The sequence below is a fragment of the Octopus sinensis genome, linkage group LG23 (genome assembly GCF_006345805.1).
Source record: "Octopus sinensis linkage group LG23, ASM634580v1, whole genome shotgun sequence".
Classification (NCBI taxonomy): domain Eukaryota; kingdom Metazoa; phylum Mollusca; class Cephalopoda; order Octopoda; family Octopodidae; genus Octopus; species Octopus sinensis.
In genome coordinates, this window is record NC_043019.1 from 26,756,211 (window position 1) to 26,776,210 (window position 20,000).

The window sequence follows — 20,000 nt, forward strand, 5'->3', positions numbered from 1 at the left end:
ATGATGATGATGATGATATATAAGCATAATACATAGGGTAATAATAAATTATTATTACCAGTGGCCTAGAACAAAAAACGAATTAGTCCTTAGACTATATATTATTCATATAGAAATACAATAAGAGGCTTCCAAATAGGAAAGCATTGTGCTAGAAAGAGCAGTAGAAATCTCAAAATCCACAAAAAAAGGATAAATTCTTGAAAGGAATGAAAATTAAAAACGTTTACCATCTCAACTATTTCCCAGACCATGGTTTCTAACTATTTCTAGCAAAAAAACTGACTGAGGCTATGGACATTATTCCAACCATCCCAGTCTTGGCCTACCCCTACATCACCTGCCATTTGGGCTCAGTTTAAAGAATGAATCCATCTTGCAATTTTTTCCTGCAACATTTTAATAACATGTCTGTAGTATTAAGGCTGTAATTTCTCAATGTGGAGAAGTCCCAGTTCTTGGGGTGGGGGGGTTCATGATAGTGAAGTCCTCAGGCCCTTCCTCCATAGGGCCCCATCAGGTGAATTCCCAATTCAAAAAATCAAAAAAATCAAAAATCAAAATCGATCAACATGAATGGAAATTGTAGCTGTGATACCAGTGCTGGTGGCACATAAGAGAACCATCCGAATGTGGCCGTTGCCAGTGCCGCCCTGACTGGCTTCCGTGCCAGTGGCATGTAAAAAGCACCATCCGACCGTGGCCGTTTGCCAGCCTCGTCTGGCACCTAAAAAGCACCCACTACACTCATGGAGTGGTTGGCGTTAGGAAGGGCATCCAGCCGTAGAAACATTGCCAGATCAGACTGGGCCTGGTGCAGCCTTCTGGCTTCCCAGACCCCAGTTGCACCGTCCAACCCATGCCAGCATGGAAAGCAGACGCTAAACGATGATGATGATGATGATGATGATGATGATGACCAGCTGAGACCATAGACATTATCCAGCCATCTCATTCTTGCTTTTCTCCTCAGTTGGTTGGCTCAGCCTGAAGAATCCATCATGCAATTCTTTTCTGTGACATTTTAATTGCATGTCTCTAGTACCAGCCTTCATCAGGTATCTTGGGGAAATTTCAAACCTGGGTTCTCATTCCTGAGGTATTTTTCAATGTTATTATTGTTATCATTATTATTATTATCATTCAGGTCACTGCTTGGAATTGAACTCGGAATCTTAGGGTTAGTAGCCTGCGCTCTTAACCACTGTGCCATGTGCCAAGGTTCGAAATTTCCCCAAGACACCTGATGATATTTGTCCACATCTTGTTTGTTGTTAACAAAACATTTCGGCTGATATACCCTCCAGCCTTCATCAGGTGTCTTGGGGAAATTTCGAACCTAGGTTCTCATTCCTAAGGTATTTTTCTATATTATTATCATTATTATTATTATTATTATTATTATTATTATTATTATTATTATTATTCAGGTCACTGCCTGGAATTGAACTCCGAATCTTAGGGTTAGTAGCCTGCGCTCTTAACCACTGTGCCATGTGCCAAGGTTCGAAATTTCCCCAAGACACCTGATGAAGCTGGAGGGTATATCAGCCAAAACATTGAGTTAACAACAAACAAGATGAGGACAAATATCTGTCAAATGTAAATAATGTAAATAACGTAATTCATTTCATGTTGCTCCAGTCCATTCAGCTGGCAAAATGGAGTAACCCTGCAATGGAGTGGTGCCCCATCCAGTGGGAGGGGGGTGATATATATGCCATGAAACTGGTAACCCAGCCCTTATGAGTCTGTATGACTCGAGAAGACAAACTTTACCTTTATGAAATAAACTTTAGCAACAAAACCCTTGTATGGACCCTCAATTGTCATGTGCACCCCAGTTGAAAACCTTTGGGTCCAGAAGATTAAAAATGAAAGTGTGGTGTAGGATCATAGGTCTGTTTTTGTTTCAAAGCTGACCTGTGGCTAAACAACAACATCAACAACAACAACAGTAGCAGCAAGCAGCAGCAGCAATAACAACAACAACAACAACAACAACAACAAATTGTACTTGTCTTTTTATCTAGGGTTACCAATGAGGAAACATTTCAGCCAAAGTTCAGCAAAGGGATCGAGCAAGACATACAGTTCATCCATGTCCAACGCTGATAATAACCAGAACACCAACAACCCGTTTGTGCCAATCAACCAAGATTTTGAAGTACTCAGAAGAGATTTTAGAGTAGAAACAAGAGACCAAGGGTAAGATCTTTGCTTCTTTTTCATTCCGCCCTTTCCTTCTCTTCCTCCTCCTCTTCTTCTTCTTCTCCTTCTTCTACCTCTTCTCTTCTTCTTCCACTTCTTCTCTTCTTCTTCCTCCTCTTCTTCTACTTCTTCTTCTCCTTCTTCTACCTCTTCCTTCTTCTTCCACTTCTTCTCTTCTTCTTCCTCCTCTTCTTTTCTTCTTCCTCCTGCTCCTCCTCCTCCTCCTCCACCCCAACCTCCGCCTCCTCTTCTTCCTCTCTTCTCCTTCTTCTTTCTCTCTTCTTCTCCTTCTTCTTCCTCCACCACCCCTCCGCCTCCCCCTCGTCTTCTTCTTCTTCCTCCTCTTCCACCTCCCCCTCCCTTCCCCTCGTCTTCTTCATCCATCCACCCCCACCTCTGCCCCTACTCCGCCTCTGCCTCTGCCTCCGCTTCTGCCTCTTCTACTTCTTCCTCCTCCTCTGCTTCCTCTTCCTCTTCTTCATCCTGTTCCGTTGATCGGATCAACTGAAACCCTCATAGTCATAACTGATGGAGTGCCAGTAGAATTGGTAAAGACAGAGAGAAATACCTATTTCTTTACTACCCACAAGGGGCTAAACACAGAGAGGGCAAGCAAGGACAGACAAACGGATTAAGTCGATTATATCGACCCCAGTGCATAACTGGTACTTAATTTATTGACCCTGAAAGGATGAAAGGCAAAGTCAACCTCGGCGGAATTTTAACTCAGAACGTAGCGGCAGACGAAATACCATTAAGCATTTCCCCTGGTGTGCTAACGTTTCCGCCAGCTCGCTGCCTTACAAGAGAGAAATATCATTAAACAATGGTGGGGGACAAGAACAAACACACACACACACACACACACACATACTTGTGATGGAAATCTTTCAGTTTCCATCTACCACATCCACTCACAAAGCTTTGGTTTGCCCAGGGCTAGAGTAGAAAACGCTTGCCCAAGGTGCCAAAGATGTGGTTGGGAAGCAAGCTTCTTACCACACAGCCATTTCTGTCAGTCAATTCTGATCAAGTAGAGTAATGATCAAAGCCATTTCAGCCATGACCATCCTGACTGTTAGTAAACTCAGAACTATAGTTTAAAGAGAGCAGAGCATGATGTGAGAAAGAGTAACGTTGCTTTGTAAACAGTAAGATTTGTTGTGCTAGATCGACCCTTTCATACAAATAAACAGTTCTAAAGGTCACGTGTGACATCACTGTAACCAATATACCCGAGTCAATGCATTAATCTGACCTCTTGCCTTTTGAAAACAAAAGAAAGATGTATTAGAAAAGCGAATTATGTCGAATTAACTTCCATATTCAATTATGTCTGTTAACCTAGTTGGATAAACTGACAACCAAGACTATGTGTGACATATTTCGGTTAGTTATGTCTAGATTATACACGGGTTATAAAAGGAATCAAAAGTCTTTAACACAAACATACATGGTCAGAAGGCCACCAGAATTTGGTACAAAAATACCCCCATGAAATGAGTGGGGGATATTTGTGTTAAGTGATTCACAGGCCTGCTGAGAATAGCAGCTAAATTTCCTTAAATCACCCTAATTTCTAAGAAAAGGACAACAACAAAGAACATATTGGATGACATAGTCATAGATATATAAAGAGACAGGGTGGTCAAATGTGGAATGTTTTTGGTCATAAGTTTGAATAATTAGGCGTAGGAGTGGCTGTGTGGTAAGTAGCTTGCTTACGAACCACATGGTTTCGGATTCAGTCCCACAGCGTGGCACCTTGGGCAAGTGTCTTCTGCTATAGCCTCAGGCTGACTAAAGCCTCGTGAGTGGATTTGGTAGACGGAAACTGAAAGAAGCCCGTCGTATATATGTATACATATATATGTGTATGTTTGTGTGTTGTGTTTTCCCCCCTCCCCCAAAATCGCTTGACAACCGATGCTGGTGTGTTTACGTTCCCATAACTTAGTGGTTCGACAAAAGAGACAGATAGAATAAGTACTAGGCTTACAAAGAATAAGTCCTGGGGTCGATTTGATTTGACTAAAGGCGGTGCTCCAGCATGGCCACAGTCAAATGACTGAAACAAGTAAATGAAATAAAATGAAAACAAAAAAAAATAAGATTTTAAATGAGGTTAAACAACACTAAGAACAACAACATTGCACAATTAGATGGTAAAAACAAAAATGATGTCCAGAAAATAAATTAAAATGTCAGAAGGATGAAGGATAAAAATCGACCTTGGAAGATTTGAACTCAGAACACAGGAACTGAATCAAAGTTCCATCCTTCAAGGGGTCGATAAGTACCAGTAATGCACTGGGTTTAATGCACTCAGTTTCCAGCATAATGCCCCCCAATATTAGGGAGTCAGATTTATTGCTATATTCGGGGTCATTTGGGACAACTGAGAAAGAATTCTTAGAATCATCGGTGGGTGGGGGGAGCGCTGTGGTATTTATCCAGCTCTTTATGTTCCGAGTTCAAATCCCACTGGAGCCAATTTGGCCTTTCTCCATATTCTCCATATAATGCATCTAATATTATTAATAATAATTGATTATTATTGTGTATGCTTATAAATGTAACTATGTAAGTACATTTAAGTGTATTTATATGTATTTATGTATATCTATATATGTATGCTTATGTATATGTATATGTATAAGTATGGAAATGTGTGTGTATTTATTTATATTTATATTTATTTATATTTATAACTTAACCTTATGTACTTTCTAAAATCGCTGTCGAAGCCTAGAGAAACACCCAAGTACCTCAATTTCATCTACTAATTACTTCAGTCTACTGGAGGAATAAAAGTAGAATGAGGTATTTTTACCTCTTGACTGAAACAGCTGTAAGATATTTTCCCAATTTATATTTCTGTATGTTATATTTTAATAGTTACTGGTATCTTTATATATTAATATATTTTATATGTAAAGCATAATATGTTTTACATGTATGTATATTCTTGTAATTGTCATTTTAGTAAATAAATAAAGAAGTTGACATAATATAATGTCTAAAAGTTGATGAACCACCTATTGATCTCCTCCATTTTCTTATTGCTCTATAAATTAATGGTAAAATATCTCTTTACCTTCACCCATTTAGTATGCTCAGTAATGTAATTGCATTAAAAAACACTTGTGTATTAATAATTGGGTATTCTACCAGCAGTATATTGGATAGATATTATCCCTTAGTTGGTTGGATTCACAACCTCTAACTTTCTTGTAAATATATATATATATATATTTGGGCTGCCTGATTAGCTCTTGTGCTGGTGACACGTAAAAAGCACCATCCAAATGTGACCAATGCCAGTGTCCTCTGACTGGTTCCTGTGCTGGTGGCACGTAAAAAACACCCGCTACACTCTTGGAGTGGTTGGCATTAGGAAGGGCATCCAGCTGTAGAAACATTGCCAGATCAGATTGGAGCCTGGTGCAGCCTTCTGGTTTGCCAGACCTCAGTCAAACCATCCAAGCCATGCCAGCATAGAAAGCAGATGTTAAACGATGATGATGATGATGATGATGTTGATGATACACATACACAAACATATATATGCATATATATGTATCTATGTGATGTGTGTGTGTGTGTGTGTGTATGTTGCAACTCATTTCTACAGTTGAGTTAACTGGAGCAGTGTGAAATAAAGTGTCTTGCTCAAGAACACAACACACAGCCTGGTCCGGGAATTGAACTCACAACCTCACGATCATAAGCTCTACGCTCTAACCACTAAGCCATGTGCCTTCACCCATGTATATATATATATAAAATAGGGGTAGGAGTGGCTGTGTTGTAAGTAGCTTGCTTACCAACCACATGGTTCCGAGTTCAGTCCCACTGTGTGACACCTTGGGCAAGTGTCTTCTACTATAGCCTCTGACCGACCAAAGCCTTGTGAGTGGATTTGGTTGACGGAAACTGAAAGAAGCCTGTCGTATATATATATATATATATGTGTGTGTGTGTGTGTGTGTATATGTTTGTGTGTCTGCGTTTGTCCCCCCAACATCGCTTGACAACCGATGCTGGTGTGTTTACGTCTCCGTAACTTAGCGATTTGGCAAAAGAGACCGATAGAATAAGTACTAAGGCTTGCAAAGAATAAGTCCTGGGGTCGATTTGCTCGACTAAAGGGGGTGCTCCAGCATGGCCACAGTCAAATGACTGAAACAAGTAAAAGAGGAAAAGAGGAATATATATAGGTAGATAGATAGATAGATAGATAGATAGATGGATAGATAGATAGATAGATAGATAGATAGATAGATAGATAGATAGATAGATAGACAGACAGATGTATACATACATATAAAATATTGCTTCTCCCCCGCCCCCATCACATTCAAGGCCTGGGGCTTGGGTGCCATTGAGATCTCCAAGATGCAGTTATCTAACTCAAGAGATTGATTCCAAATTCTTCACCTACAACCTGGCTGCATTTCCAATAAGTCTCTACTACTACTGTCGCTTCTATTACTACTGCAGGTACTATTGTTGCTGTTGTTGTTGTTGTTGTAGCAGCTGCTGCCGCAAGCCTTGTTGTTGTTGTTGTTGTTGTTGTTAGGCTGAAAGTTAGTCGTCACCAAGCAGTACTACAACTAAATTTGTTACAGCCACGACCATCCCTTCTTTGTAATACCCAGGACTCCTAAATTATCTGAAGTTTCCTTCTTCTTACTGGACGATGCTGTTATTTCTAGCATAAATGCTTCCTCGACATCCCATAGTAGACATTCTTGTTGTTGTTGGCGACGGTGGTGGTGTTAGTGTTAGTGGTGGTGCTAGTGGTGTTGGTGGTGTTGATGGTGGTGGTGGTGGTAGTGGTGGACGGTGAATGCATTGATGTTTGAGAGAATTTGGCTGTTATTTCTAGCATAAATGCTTCCTCGACATCCTATAGTAGACATCCTTGTTGTTGTTGGCGACCGGTGGTGGTGTTAGTGGTGGTGCTAGTGGTGTTGTTGTTGTTGTTGGTGGTGGTGTTGGTGTTGGTGATGGTGGTGGTGGTGGTGCTGCTACTGCTTTTGCCGTTTCCTCTCAGTTCTACAGAAGAACAGCAAATGTAGAGGAGACAAGGAATAAAAATTCAGTGTTGCAGCTGTTTGTTGTTGTACGGTGAGAGTGTTGGTGGGGGACGGGAGAGTGGTGGTGGTGGTGGTGGTGGTGGTGGTGGTGGTGGCGGTGGTGGTGGCGGTGGTGGTGGAGAGCATTGGAGGCCGGGGTGGGGTATGTTGGGCGAAGATGGAGATGTGAAGTTGCTGCTGGGACCAAAAACGGTCCATATCTGTCTGTTGTCACAGTAGTGATGCTAATGGTGGTGGTGGTGGTTGTGGGGATGGTGGTGGTGGTGGTGATGGTGGTGGTGGTAGTGGGGGATGATAAAGAAAGGAAGAAAAGAAGAAAAAGGTGAAGAGACAGAAGGAAACAAAGGGCAAGTGTAGTTGATGTTGCAGGAGATAGCTGGGCCAGTGATGATGATGATGATGATGATGATGATGATGATGATGATGGTGAGGGTGATGATGATGGTGATGGTGGTGGTGGTTGTGGTGGTGGTGATGATGATGGTGATAGTGATGATGATGATGATGGTGGTGGTGGTTACAATGCTGCTGCTGCTGATGATGATGGTTGTAGTGGTGTTGGGGGTGATGATGATGTTGGTGTTGGTGGTGATGATGATTGTGGTGGTGGTGGTGGTTGTGGTGGTGGTGATGGTGGTGATAATGATGATGATGATGATGTACCATTCTTCACAGTCTGCTACTGTAACAGCAGACAGTGCCAAACAAAAGACATTTCCCAGCAGAAATTTTCTCCAAGACAGTATTCTACTTCTAGTGAGTGAATGTGTGTGTGTGTGTGTGTGTGTGGTAAGGCTAATGTGTCACTGTATATTTTGGTATTTCATTGTGTGCTGGTTGACTGAACTCAGTATTTCGTGGGAGTATATTTTATGTGCGAATGTGTGTATGTGTGTGTATATATACATATGTATGTATGTGTATGTGTGTGTATAAATATATATACACACACACACATGTATATATAAGCATAATGAATCTCTAAGAGAAATACATTATACACAATGCTGATATATACAATTATGAGATTTGTATCTACACACACACACACCTGAGATAACAACAAGAGAAAGAGTCCTGTATACACATTGCGGTGTTTATTCATAAGAAACTAATGTTTCACTCCATCAGCACCAATGGTTGCTCACTTCATGCCATCATTCAGATGACAAAAAAAAAATGAATGAGACAAACTAGGTTTATGGAAAACACCATTTAAATCAATTTTTATTGGTCTACAATAGCCAGGTGGAAGCACTGTAGCATGACATGGCATGGCTGGAGTTGTTGGCACTGTGAGGTAACTTTACAAGGGAACACTGAAAAGTTCCTGAATTAGGGTCAAAGATGATAGAGGAGGATCAGTTAATTATGATTTCATTCGACATATTCCCCTCTCAGATTCACACACTTATTGCAGCAGTCCTTCAGTTTTTCTAAGCCCTGTATAAAGAAGTTGGAAGATTTGGCATTCCCCTCTCAGATTCACACACTTATTGCAGTGGTCCTTCAGTTTTTCTAAGCCCTGTATAAAGAACTTGGAAGATTGGGCATTCCCCTCTCAGATTCACACACTTATTGCAGCAGTCCTTCAGTTTTTCTAAGCCCTGTATAAAGAACTTGGAAGATTTGGCATTCCCCTCTCAGATTCACACACTTATTGCAGTGGTCCTTCAGTTTTTCTAAGCCCTGTATAAAGAACTTGGAAGATTGGGCATTCCCCTCTCAGATTCACACACTTATTGCAGTGGTCCTTCAGTTTTTCTAAGCCCTGTATAAAGAACTTGGAAGATTGGGCATTCCCCTCTCAGATTCACACACTTATTGCAGTGGTCCTTCAGTTTTTCTAAGCCCTGTATAAAGAACTTGGAAGATTTAGCATTCCCCTCTCAGATTCACACACTTATTGCAGCAGTCCTTCAGTTTTTCTAAGCCCTGTATAAAGAACTTGGAAGATTTGGCATTCACCTCTCAGATTCACACACTTATTGCAGCAGTCCTTCAATTTTTCTAAGCCCTGTATAAAGAACTTGGAAGATTGGGCCTTCAACCAGGCCTTTCACAACACCCTTAAAACCAGTTACTTTTCAGCACCCCTTGTATAGATATAATTTTTAATGGTGGATGAAAGGTCATAACTATGAAAAGGAAAGACACAGGGGCTGGGGTGTAGCAGAATGGCCTTGGACAGGTATGGACATCCCCTCTTGACCCAGGCAAATATTTTTAAGCATTAAATTTACTGATGGAAAAAAAGATAGTTTCAGACTTCTCAATTAATGATCCGGACAGTTGCTTCAAAATATGAAACTTTTCTGATAGACACAAGTTACATCTTTCTTCTCCATGCAACTACATATTTTGTAGTATCCACAATGTTTTAGGTTATGAGAGTGTTTGCAGTTGCCTTGTCCTGTAGTGAGAGTGACATAGAATTAACTTTTATTTCTGGATTTAAATAATTGTACGTATGAAGATCTGAAATTGCTTGATCTGGACGTCCTGAGATGGACGGTGGTTGCAAACGATCACCCACACTGTGAAAGGGGACGAAGTGAGGGGAAGAAAAACAGGAACGCACCACCAAAGAAAACCGCACTTGCCAGAAGGAAAAGCCAGTAGAGAGCTCTTTCAAATGCAGTCTCCCTATGCATGACTGCCACTCCATTGTAACCCTTATACAGCCACAGCAGACGCTGTACCACCATCAGCAGCTGACACAGTTCCTTTGTGTGAAAATCCACGGCCCCCTCCAGGCCGATGGATGCCTACAACATAACAGTTGTATCTGATCTTGAAAGTATTCTCCATAAGTCCAATATAATTCGTTTCAACATCACTGGTGGATGTTATAGTTGTTCTATATACTGCTATCTTAAATTGAGAACTTCCTCGAAAGGTGGCAGTTCCAGATGCTTCTGAAATTACAAGTTGACCATTTGGTAAGAAGTGACTTCCTCTGACTTAGGTTATGGTGCAAGATTAAATCTGTGTAAGTCAATCTAAATTTGCATGTTAGAATATTTGTATAAATATGTGTATAAGTGTGTGTGTGTATTTTGTTGTATTTTGGGAGGGTCATTATGCCAATAATAAACACATACATGGGTTCTATTTCATTTGTTTATTATGTGTCAATTGGTTAAATGCTTAACCAACTAACTAATTGATTGTTCAATTAATCATTCTGTTAATCAGTCCATCAGTTCTCTTGGTCAAAGTCATTTTGTCATCTTTTATGACTTCTTTAATCACCTTTTTGTTTCAGGTTAGCTTCAGCAGTTTGTGTTTGAGTCTTTAGTTTTAGTTTATTTTGTATGTTGCTGTATGGTTATGAGGATGAAGCTATATGTATGTATGTATGTATGTATGTATGTATGTATGTATGTATGTATGTATGTATGTATGTATGTATGTATATATCTGTATATGTATGTGTGTGTGTATGTATGTATGTATGTGTGTGTATGTATGTATATATGTATCTATGTGTGTATGTATATATGTGTATATGTATGTATATATGTATGTGTGTATTTGTGTATGTATGTATATATGTATGTATGTGTGTATGTATGTACGTATGTATGTATTTATTTATGTATGCATAGATGTATGTATGTGTGTATGTGTGTATATATGTATGTATATATATATATATGTGTGTGTGTGTGTGTATGTATGTGTGTATGTATGCATGAATGCATATATGTATGTATGCATGTATATATGTATGTGTATATGTACGTATGTATGTATGTATTTGTGTGTGTATGTATGTATACTTCTATGTATGTGTATGTATGTACATCTGTATGTAGGTATGTATGTATGTATATATATGTATGTGTATATGTACATATGTATGTATGTATCTGTGTGTGTATTTATGTGTGTGTGTGTGTGTGTGCATATCTATTAATATACACATACACACGTACAACTATAATATACCTTATACTTACAGGACGCATCCGAAAACACCATCACCTTATCTCCGACATCTAAAGAAAGTTTCGCATGCTTCTAGGACGCATCCGAAAACACCATCACCTGGTCTCCGACATCTAAAGAAAGTTTCGCATGCTCCTGCCTAATCACTCTGATCTCAACTGCAATGTCTGTTAAATGGTGGTCAACCTCTCAGTAGATCCATTACATCCCCACTCACCACCACCGCTGCTACTCTTGACCATTGTCCCATGGCTGTGAAGAATGATTTAATGTCAGATATGCAATAAATAAGGGGAACCAAAAGCAGTGTTCAGGAATGATTTCTTACATTTTTCTTCTTCATCTTTTCTTGACCTAATTCTCTCTTTACTCTTTTACTTGTTTCAGTCATTTGACTGCGACCATGCTAGAGCACCGCCTTTTTAGTCGAGCAAATCGACCCTGGGACTTATTCTTTGGAAGCCCAGTACTTATTCTATCGGTCTCTTTTGCCGAACCGCTAAGTGACGGGGACGTAAACACACCAGCATCGGTTGTCAAGCAATGCTAGGGGGACAAACACAGATGCACAAACACACACACACATATATATATACATATATACGACAGGCTTCTTTCAGTTTCCGTCTACCATATCCACTCACAAGGCATTGGTCGGCCCGGGGCTATAGCAGAAGACACTTGCCCAATACCACGCAGTGGGACTGAACCCGCAACCATGTGGTTGGTTAGCAAGCTACTTACCACACAGCCACTCCTGCGCCTAGCAATATCATTTGTTTTCTAAAGGTAAAAATATATCTTTGTCTGAAAATTGTGACTTCCCCACTCCCCTCCATTTTTACCGTTCTTACCAACAAAAGCAGAAAATATAAAACTCATCCAACCATTAAAGAAGCTTCAGTGGTTCATTGACCTTTTAGAAATAACAGCCAAAATATCCTTGAAATAAAATGGTGTTACAAAAAGCAACAAGAGATTATGAGCAACCATTGCACTCTGCAACATAAATGACACACACACATGCACGCATGCACAAACACATACACATATGCACACACATGCACGCATGCACAAACACATACACATATGCACACACATGCATGCATTCACACACACATGCCATGCACAGACAAATGCACACATATATGCACGCACACACATACATAGTCACACACAAACATATACAAATTTGCACACATGCATGCATACACATACAAGCACACACATACACAAACACACATGTACACACACACACACATACATGCATACACATACAAGCACACACAGACACAGATACACAGATACACAGACAATTACACACACAAATACACAAACACACATGCTCACACACACACACACACACACAAATGGACACACAAGCACACACACACAGAAGATGAAGGCACAAGGCATTATGTCGAACAAACAGCTCTACAACATTCAGTGTACACATAGAAGACACATTTTAGTGAAAGCAAAGTCTTGACCAACCCTAACCCTAATTACCTGCACCCATTATTTGTCAACAAATGCTTGGCTTGTCCCAGGGAACCTTCTGAGCAAGGTACGAAGTCAGTCTTCCATCTCTGTGAGGTTCTTCTATATCCACATGTGAGCATGTAACATGTGGATGACCAAACACAAGCAGTCACCCCGGTAGGATCCTCAGAGAATAGAACACAGACTGAAGGATCCAACTTGCAAAATTGACCCCGGTCGAACGGTTCAACCCATGCCAGTATGGAAAACGGATGTTAAACGATGATGATGATGATATATTTATATATATATATATATATATATATATAGTATGTATCTATATATATATATATATATATATATATATATATATTATATATATATAATATATATATTATATATATATATATATATATATATACATATATAATGTATGTATGTATCTATATATATATGTATCTATGTATGTGTATATATATATATATATATATATATATTATATATATATATATATATATATATATTATATATATATATATATACTATATATATGACAGGCTTCTTTCAGTTTTCATCTATCAAATCCACTCACAAACTTGGGTCTGCCCGGGGCTATAATAGAAGAATCTTCACAGGGTACCATGCAGAGGTATTGAACCCAGAACCATGTGGTTTGGAAGCAACTTCTTACCACACAGCCATGCCTCGTTCACAACATACTTCTCTACAATATAATTGTAACCAGCAAACTCTTATCTTTTCCATTCTCTTCAGATAAACATAAAAACATATAAAAATATGCATTCATACAAAATTAGATAACGTACCAATCACTTCTTGAGCCCTATAACAGTCTGTGGTGAGATGTGAACCATTGAATGGTGCAAGGGAAGAATAACTGTGGGGAGGGGGTACAGCGACCGTGTTATCTTGGCCCCTTTCCGATGGAGTCATCACCAGGGATAACAGAACAACCTCCATGGGGGTTGATGATATCTATGAGAAAGAATAGCCAAGTCTGTATTGGAAAGAAAGAAAAGGAAGGAAGAAGGTGAGATGGTCACTGTTGGAAAGCTTTTGATCGAAACACAACAACAACAAATGACATATAAAGATAAAGCGAACAGTGGAAGCACGTACAACATTCCTGAACAGCACTGGTGCACTTCATGCATTAAATCACTGCCTATCAAAGTGCACGGTGTCGTCCTCAACTCCTCTGTGACACTGATATATCTAGGTGGCGAGCTGGCAGAAATGTTAGCATGCTGGGCGAAATGCGTAGCCGTATTTCGTCTGCCGTTACGTTCTGAGTTCAAATTCCGCCGAGGTCAACTTTGCCTTTCATCCTTTCGGGGTCGATTAAATAAGTACCAGTTATGCACTGGGGTCGATATAATCAACTTAATCCGTTTGTCTGTCCTTGTTTGTCCTCTCTGTGTTTAGCCCCTTGTGGGTAGTAAAGAAATAGATACATCTAGAAGGATGCACCTGCTGCTATCACCTCGTAATTTCACTCTAATTACTACCTACTTGTCACAGATCTGTCCAACTGAGATTGAGCCGGGGCTAAACGACAACGACAACAGCTACCACCACCACCACCACTACTGCTACTTTTGAATGAAAGAATGGAACCTGGAGAAATCGGTAATACTTCATCGACCGATGGCATTGTGAGGTCAGTAAAAATTCTTTTGTTCTCTTTTCAAACCCCCTCCTATCTCCTGCACCCATGATATAATCTTACAGTATTTTCTGGCATACAAGCTGATGTAGCATTTAGTATAAACATGTAGCGTAAGCATTCAAACATTGCCACTATCTTTCCAAATCCAGCTGCTGTATTTCACATGGAATCTTTGGTGCTACAAAGTTGTCTTGGTGTATAAGTCACCCTACCACTGTTAGCTAAAACTTTTGCTCTGAAATATTCAATTTGTGTATGTGTGTGTTTGTAATTGTAAAAGAGAGAGAAGGAGAGATTAATGAAATGCTAATGGCAAGAGAAAAACAAAGTTTGTAGTAAGAAGTCATTGAGGCGCAGGAGTGGTTGTGTGGTAAGTAGCTTGTTTACCAACCACATGGTTCAGGGTTCAGTCCCGCTGCGTGGCATCTTGGGCAAGTGTCTTCTGCTATAGCCCCAGGCCGACCAATGCCTTGTGAGTGGATTTGGTAGACGGAAACTGAAAGAAGCCTGTCGTATATATATATATATATATATATATATGTGTATGTGTATGTTTGTGTGTATGTGTTTGTCCCCCTAGCATTGCTTGACAACCGATGCTGGTGTGCTTATGTCCCCGTTACTTAGCGGTTCGGAAAAAGAGACCGATAGAATAAGTACTGGGCTTACAAAGAATAAGTCTCGGGGTCGATTTGCTCGACTAAAGGCGGTGCTCCAGCATGGCCGCAGTCAAAATGACTGAAACAACGAAAAGAGTAAGAGAGAGAGTAAAGAGATGTTTCTGTACCTCACACTAACATTTCTATTTCACTACCACTCTTTTGCAACTTTCAATGTTTCTACATCTCTTTTATTGACTCATTCCTGTTTTATGACAAGGGATTTTCAAACATGAGGTGTTTTAGTTCATGTGTGATTCTTGGTTGCATCTGGTTTCCCTGTGATATTTCATAATGATTTGTGGCGGGGATAGCTATGTTGTTTCAAGACAAACAGACAGACATCGATGTTTATAGTTGTAGATATATGTTTATTTATTGCCCACAAGAGGCTAAACACAGAGGGGACAAACAAGGACAGACAAACGGATTAAGTCAATTACATCGACCCCAGTGCGTAACTGGTACTTAATTTATCGACCCCGAAAGGATGAAAGGCAAAGTCGACCTCGGCGGAATTTGAACTCAGAACGCAACGACAGACGCAATACCGCTAAGCATTTCGCCCGGTGTGCTAACGTTTCTGCCAGCTCGCCGCCTATAGTTGTAGATATAGATGTGAACTCAAGTTCAAACATTAACTGAAATTCAGACAGGTAAGACAGGTAGACAGATAAGACCGACATGCAGACAGGTAAGTGGGCAGACTGACTGACTGACAGTTTGAGAGTGTGAGAGAAATAGAGAGAATATGAGAGAGATCAATAGACAGTGAGTGATGAGTGAGTGAGTGATGAGTGAGTGTGTGTGTGTGTGTGTGTATGAGTGAGAAAGAAAAATGTGTAGATACAATTTACATACATACATATGCATGTGTATGTACATATATACACATATGTATGTACATGTATGTATATACATGTATGTATGTATGTATGTATGTATGCATGCATGCATGTATATATGTATGCATGTATGTATGTATTTATGTATGTATGTATGTATGTATGTATGTATGTATGTATGTATGTATGTATGCATGCATGCATGTATGTATGTATGCATGTATGTATGTATTTATGTATGTATACATGTATGTATGTATGTATGCATGTATGTATGTATGTATGCATGTATGTATGTATGTATGCATGCATGTATGTATGTATGTATGTATGTATGTATGCATGCATGTATGCATGCATGTATGTATGTATGCATGCATGTATGTATGTATGTATGTATGTATGTATGTATGCATGTATGTATGTATGTATGTATGTGTGTATGTATGTATGTATGTATGCATGTATGTATGTATGTATGTATGTATGTATGTATGTTGTATGATGTATGCATCATGTATGTATGTATGTATGTATATGGTATGTATGTATGTATGTATGTATGTATGTATGTATGTATGTATGTATGTATGTATACATGTATGCATGCATGTATGTGCATACAAACTTACGTGTATTATTGATTCTCTCCTGACATAATTTACGGATAAAGCCTCCACAGCTTTTTGCCAAATATGCTGCGCAAATGATTTGTTTGTGGTGATCAAATGCTGCACATTGGCTCACTTCTTCCATCGAATCGATCCTGCCTGAACAGGTGCACGGTGCACCACACGTCAGGTGCCAAAGTGATTTCAAAGCAATGTGAGATGAAGTGTTTTGCTTAAGAACACAATGCACCACCTGCTTCCAGGAATTGAAATCATGATCTTGTGATTGGGAAAGCAGCACCCTAACTATTAGGCGAAGCACCTGCATACATACACACATACACATACATACATATATACATACATACATATATACATACATACATACACACATACATACACACATGCATACATACTTGCATGCATGCATATATGTATGTGTGTATGCATGCATACATACATGCTTACATACAATACATACATACATGCATGCATGTATACATACATGCATGCATGCATGTGTACATATACATACATCCATACATATGTATATACATACATACCTGAATACATACATACATACATACGTACGTACATAGATACATACATACATACATACACACACACATACATACATACATACATACATACATGCATGCATACCTGCATTCATACACACGTACACACACACACACATACATACATACATACATACATAGATACATACATACATACCTGCATACATACATGCATACATATATACCTGCATACATACACACATACATACATGCATACATACATGCATACATATATACCTGCATACATACACACATACATACATACATGCATGCATACATACAGACATACAGGCATACATACATGCACGCATGCATACATACATATATACATACATACATACAAGCATACATACATACATACATACATACATACATACATACATACCTACATATATACATACATACTTACATACATGCATACAGATAAGTGCATACTTACGAATGTATACATGCATTCATGAAGACAGACAGGCAGACAGACAAATGTATTATATAAGGGGACCCCATTGTCTGTGATGTAAATGTTTGACAGTTTTCGATGCAATGGTGTAACATTGATCGTTAGGTAACAGATAAAGGTGGGACTGAAGCTGTGGGGAAGTAAGTGAAACGAGAGGACAACAGCAGCTGTGATTCCTCAGTGTGGGAAACAACTGATGGCAGTGTTAGCCTGTGCACTGATATCAGCCGAAGAGTACTGATTATGATGATAGTGATGATGGCTATGACAACGTTGTTGCTACTGGTTACGATGACGATGACGATGATGATGATATTAATGTTGGTACTGAAACAGTGATCGATGATGAGCATAGTCAGTAACTTTCATGAAAGTGGAGAAATATAGGTATATCAAATAACATATAACATATTTTGAACGCCTTACTTCCCTGGGCATGGACACATGGACACTCCGGCGTCTGGCAGCTGACTTGGCATACACCCATAAAATTATTAGCCATCTTACAAACAATAACTCTGAGCACCTTTACAAACTCCACCCGTCTAACACCCGTGGACATGTTTACAAAGTCAGAAAACAGCACAGCTCCCATGACTTTCGGAAACATTTTTTCACGCTGAGAGTTGCTGAAGCATGGAACAGACTGCCGGCATCAGTTGTTAGTTGTCGGAGCACTGCATCCTTCAAAACTTCCATGCTTCCTGAGATTCGCCAACACTCCACCTGATTTTCTCCCCTCCATACACACGCAAGCATGTGTCTGACTCATACATTGTTCGCTTTCCAGACATTTGTACATTACTGCATATGCTTTATATGCACTTTCTGGCAAGTTGTGGTGCACCTGAGCACTGTGTACAATAATTTCATTATTATTATTATTATTATTATTATTATAAATTCTTGATTTGTTAAAACTATCTCCACCTGTAGAGAACCAGTAGCCACAGTATGGTGCCATGTGCAGTATCAGTATGTTGCTGCACTCACCTTTGTTGGTGATACCCTACTACCCCTGATGGATGAGGCCTCTGCATCACTCAGGCGATAACCCTCCAACTCATGGGTCTGTATGGGTAGTCGTTGCTGGTGAGGCTTTTATGAAGTTGGAATGCAAATCCTACCTCTCAGTCTCTTTGAGTCACCCTTTACAAGTTGCAGAGGAAACGTTGGGTTCTATTCTTTGACATGCTGGTCCCCGTGCAGCACCTGAGCAATGTGAAGCAAAGTGTTTTACTCAGGAACCTGGTGCGGGAATCAAATGCACAATATGCCGGTCACGAATGCCACACACGAACCACTAGATGTGTCATAATTAAACTTCCTATCTCGGACGCGTAAGCATGTGCACAACAGCTAAACACTGCGACACTGGAACTGTGAAGCCCGCAGTTCTATACAAGGACTTTTGTATTCTTTCCATAAACTAGGGAATGGCTGCTAATATTGAGCTTAAGGATTATATAATGTACAATACAAAGAAAAAAGGAACTCATTATATTGAATAGGCGCAGGAGTGGCTGTGTGGTAAGTAGCTTGCTAACCAACCACATGGTTCCGGGTTCAGTCCCACTGCGTGGCATCTTGGGCAAGTGTCTTCTGCTATAGCCCCGGGCCGACCAATGCCTTGTGAGTGGATTTGGTAGACAGAAACTGAAAGAAGCCTGTCGTATATATGTATATATATATAAGTGTGTGTGTTTGTGTGTCTGTGTTTGTTCCCCTAGCATTGCTTGACAACCGATGCTGGTGTGTTTACGTCCCCGTCACTTAGCGGTTCGGCAAAACAGACCGATACAATAAGTACTGGGCTTACAATGAATAAGTCCTGGGGTCGATTTGCTCGACTAAAGGCGGTGCTCCAGCATGGCCGCAGTCAAATGACTGAAACAAGTAAAAGAGTAAAAGAGTAAAAAAGAGTTATCCATAATATCGAGTGGAAATAAGGGGTGCTGCAGTTCTGCAGTGCCTATACATGAGCTGCTGTTGTGAAGTGGTCATGGTTGGGACATCTTTATTATAAGTTTACTTGATCAGAGCAGGCCTTTAGTGGTTTATAGGACTTGCTATCTCCAGGTGAACGACAGTTTTAACACATAACCTTCTTTCAGAATTAGAAACATAACAAATTTACAACTATTTGTAAACAAAATAGCATTTCACCCAGACCTTATCTTTGTTTCTGTTGGCATATTAATTAGATTTGTAAATAAATAGTGGCCTAATTATAATATATAATGATATCGCAATGAAGGACGTTAATGAAGGAAATATATATTTCCTTCATTAACATCAATATGTATTTTATTCAATGTAAGGTTTTTTCCTCGAATTTTATAATTTTTATAATTTTTATAATTTTTTTATATATATATACATATATTTTTGAGCTCATTTTTTTGTTT

General features: G+C 39.5%; 2 protein-coding genes across 5 annotated transcripts in view; both read left to right on the forward strand.

Annotated features, from left to right (window-relative positions):
* LOC115223605 (protein phosphatase 1 regulatory subunit 42-like) overlaps nucleotides 1-11,574 on the forward strand; it is a 47,501-nt gene extending 35,927 nt beyond the window's left edge. For 3 of the 4 annotated variants that reach the window (XM_036512468.1, XM_029794260.2, XM_036512469.1), the window contains exons 8-9: nucleotides 2,034-2,208; nucleotides 11,281-11,574. In XM_036512468.1, the coding sequence (XP_036368361.1) occupies nucleotides 2,034-2,208; nucleotides 11,281-11,410 (305 nt within the window). In that variant the 3' untranslated portion in view covers nucleotides 11,411-11,574. The remainder of the gene's footprint in view (nucleotides 1-2,033; nucleotides 2,209-11,280) is intronic. The other variant, XM_036512470.1, reaches the window with a different exon arrangement.
* Nucleotides 11,406-20,000, forward strand: part of LOC115223499 (4-aminobutyrate aminotransferase, mitochondrial) — a 56,564-nt gene continuing 47,969 nt past the window's right edge. Inside the window, exon 1 of the mRNA XM_036512467.1 lies at nucleotides 11,406-11,459. Within this exon, the coding sequence (XP_036368360.1) occupies nucleotides 11,442-11,459 (18 nt within the window). The 5' untranslated portion in view covers nucleotides 11,406-11,441. The remainder of the gene's footprint in view (nucleotides 11,460-20,000) is intronic.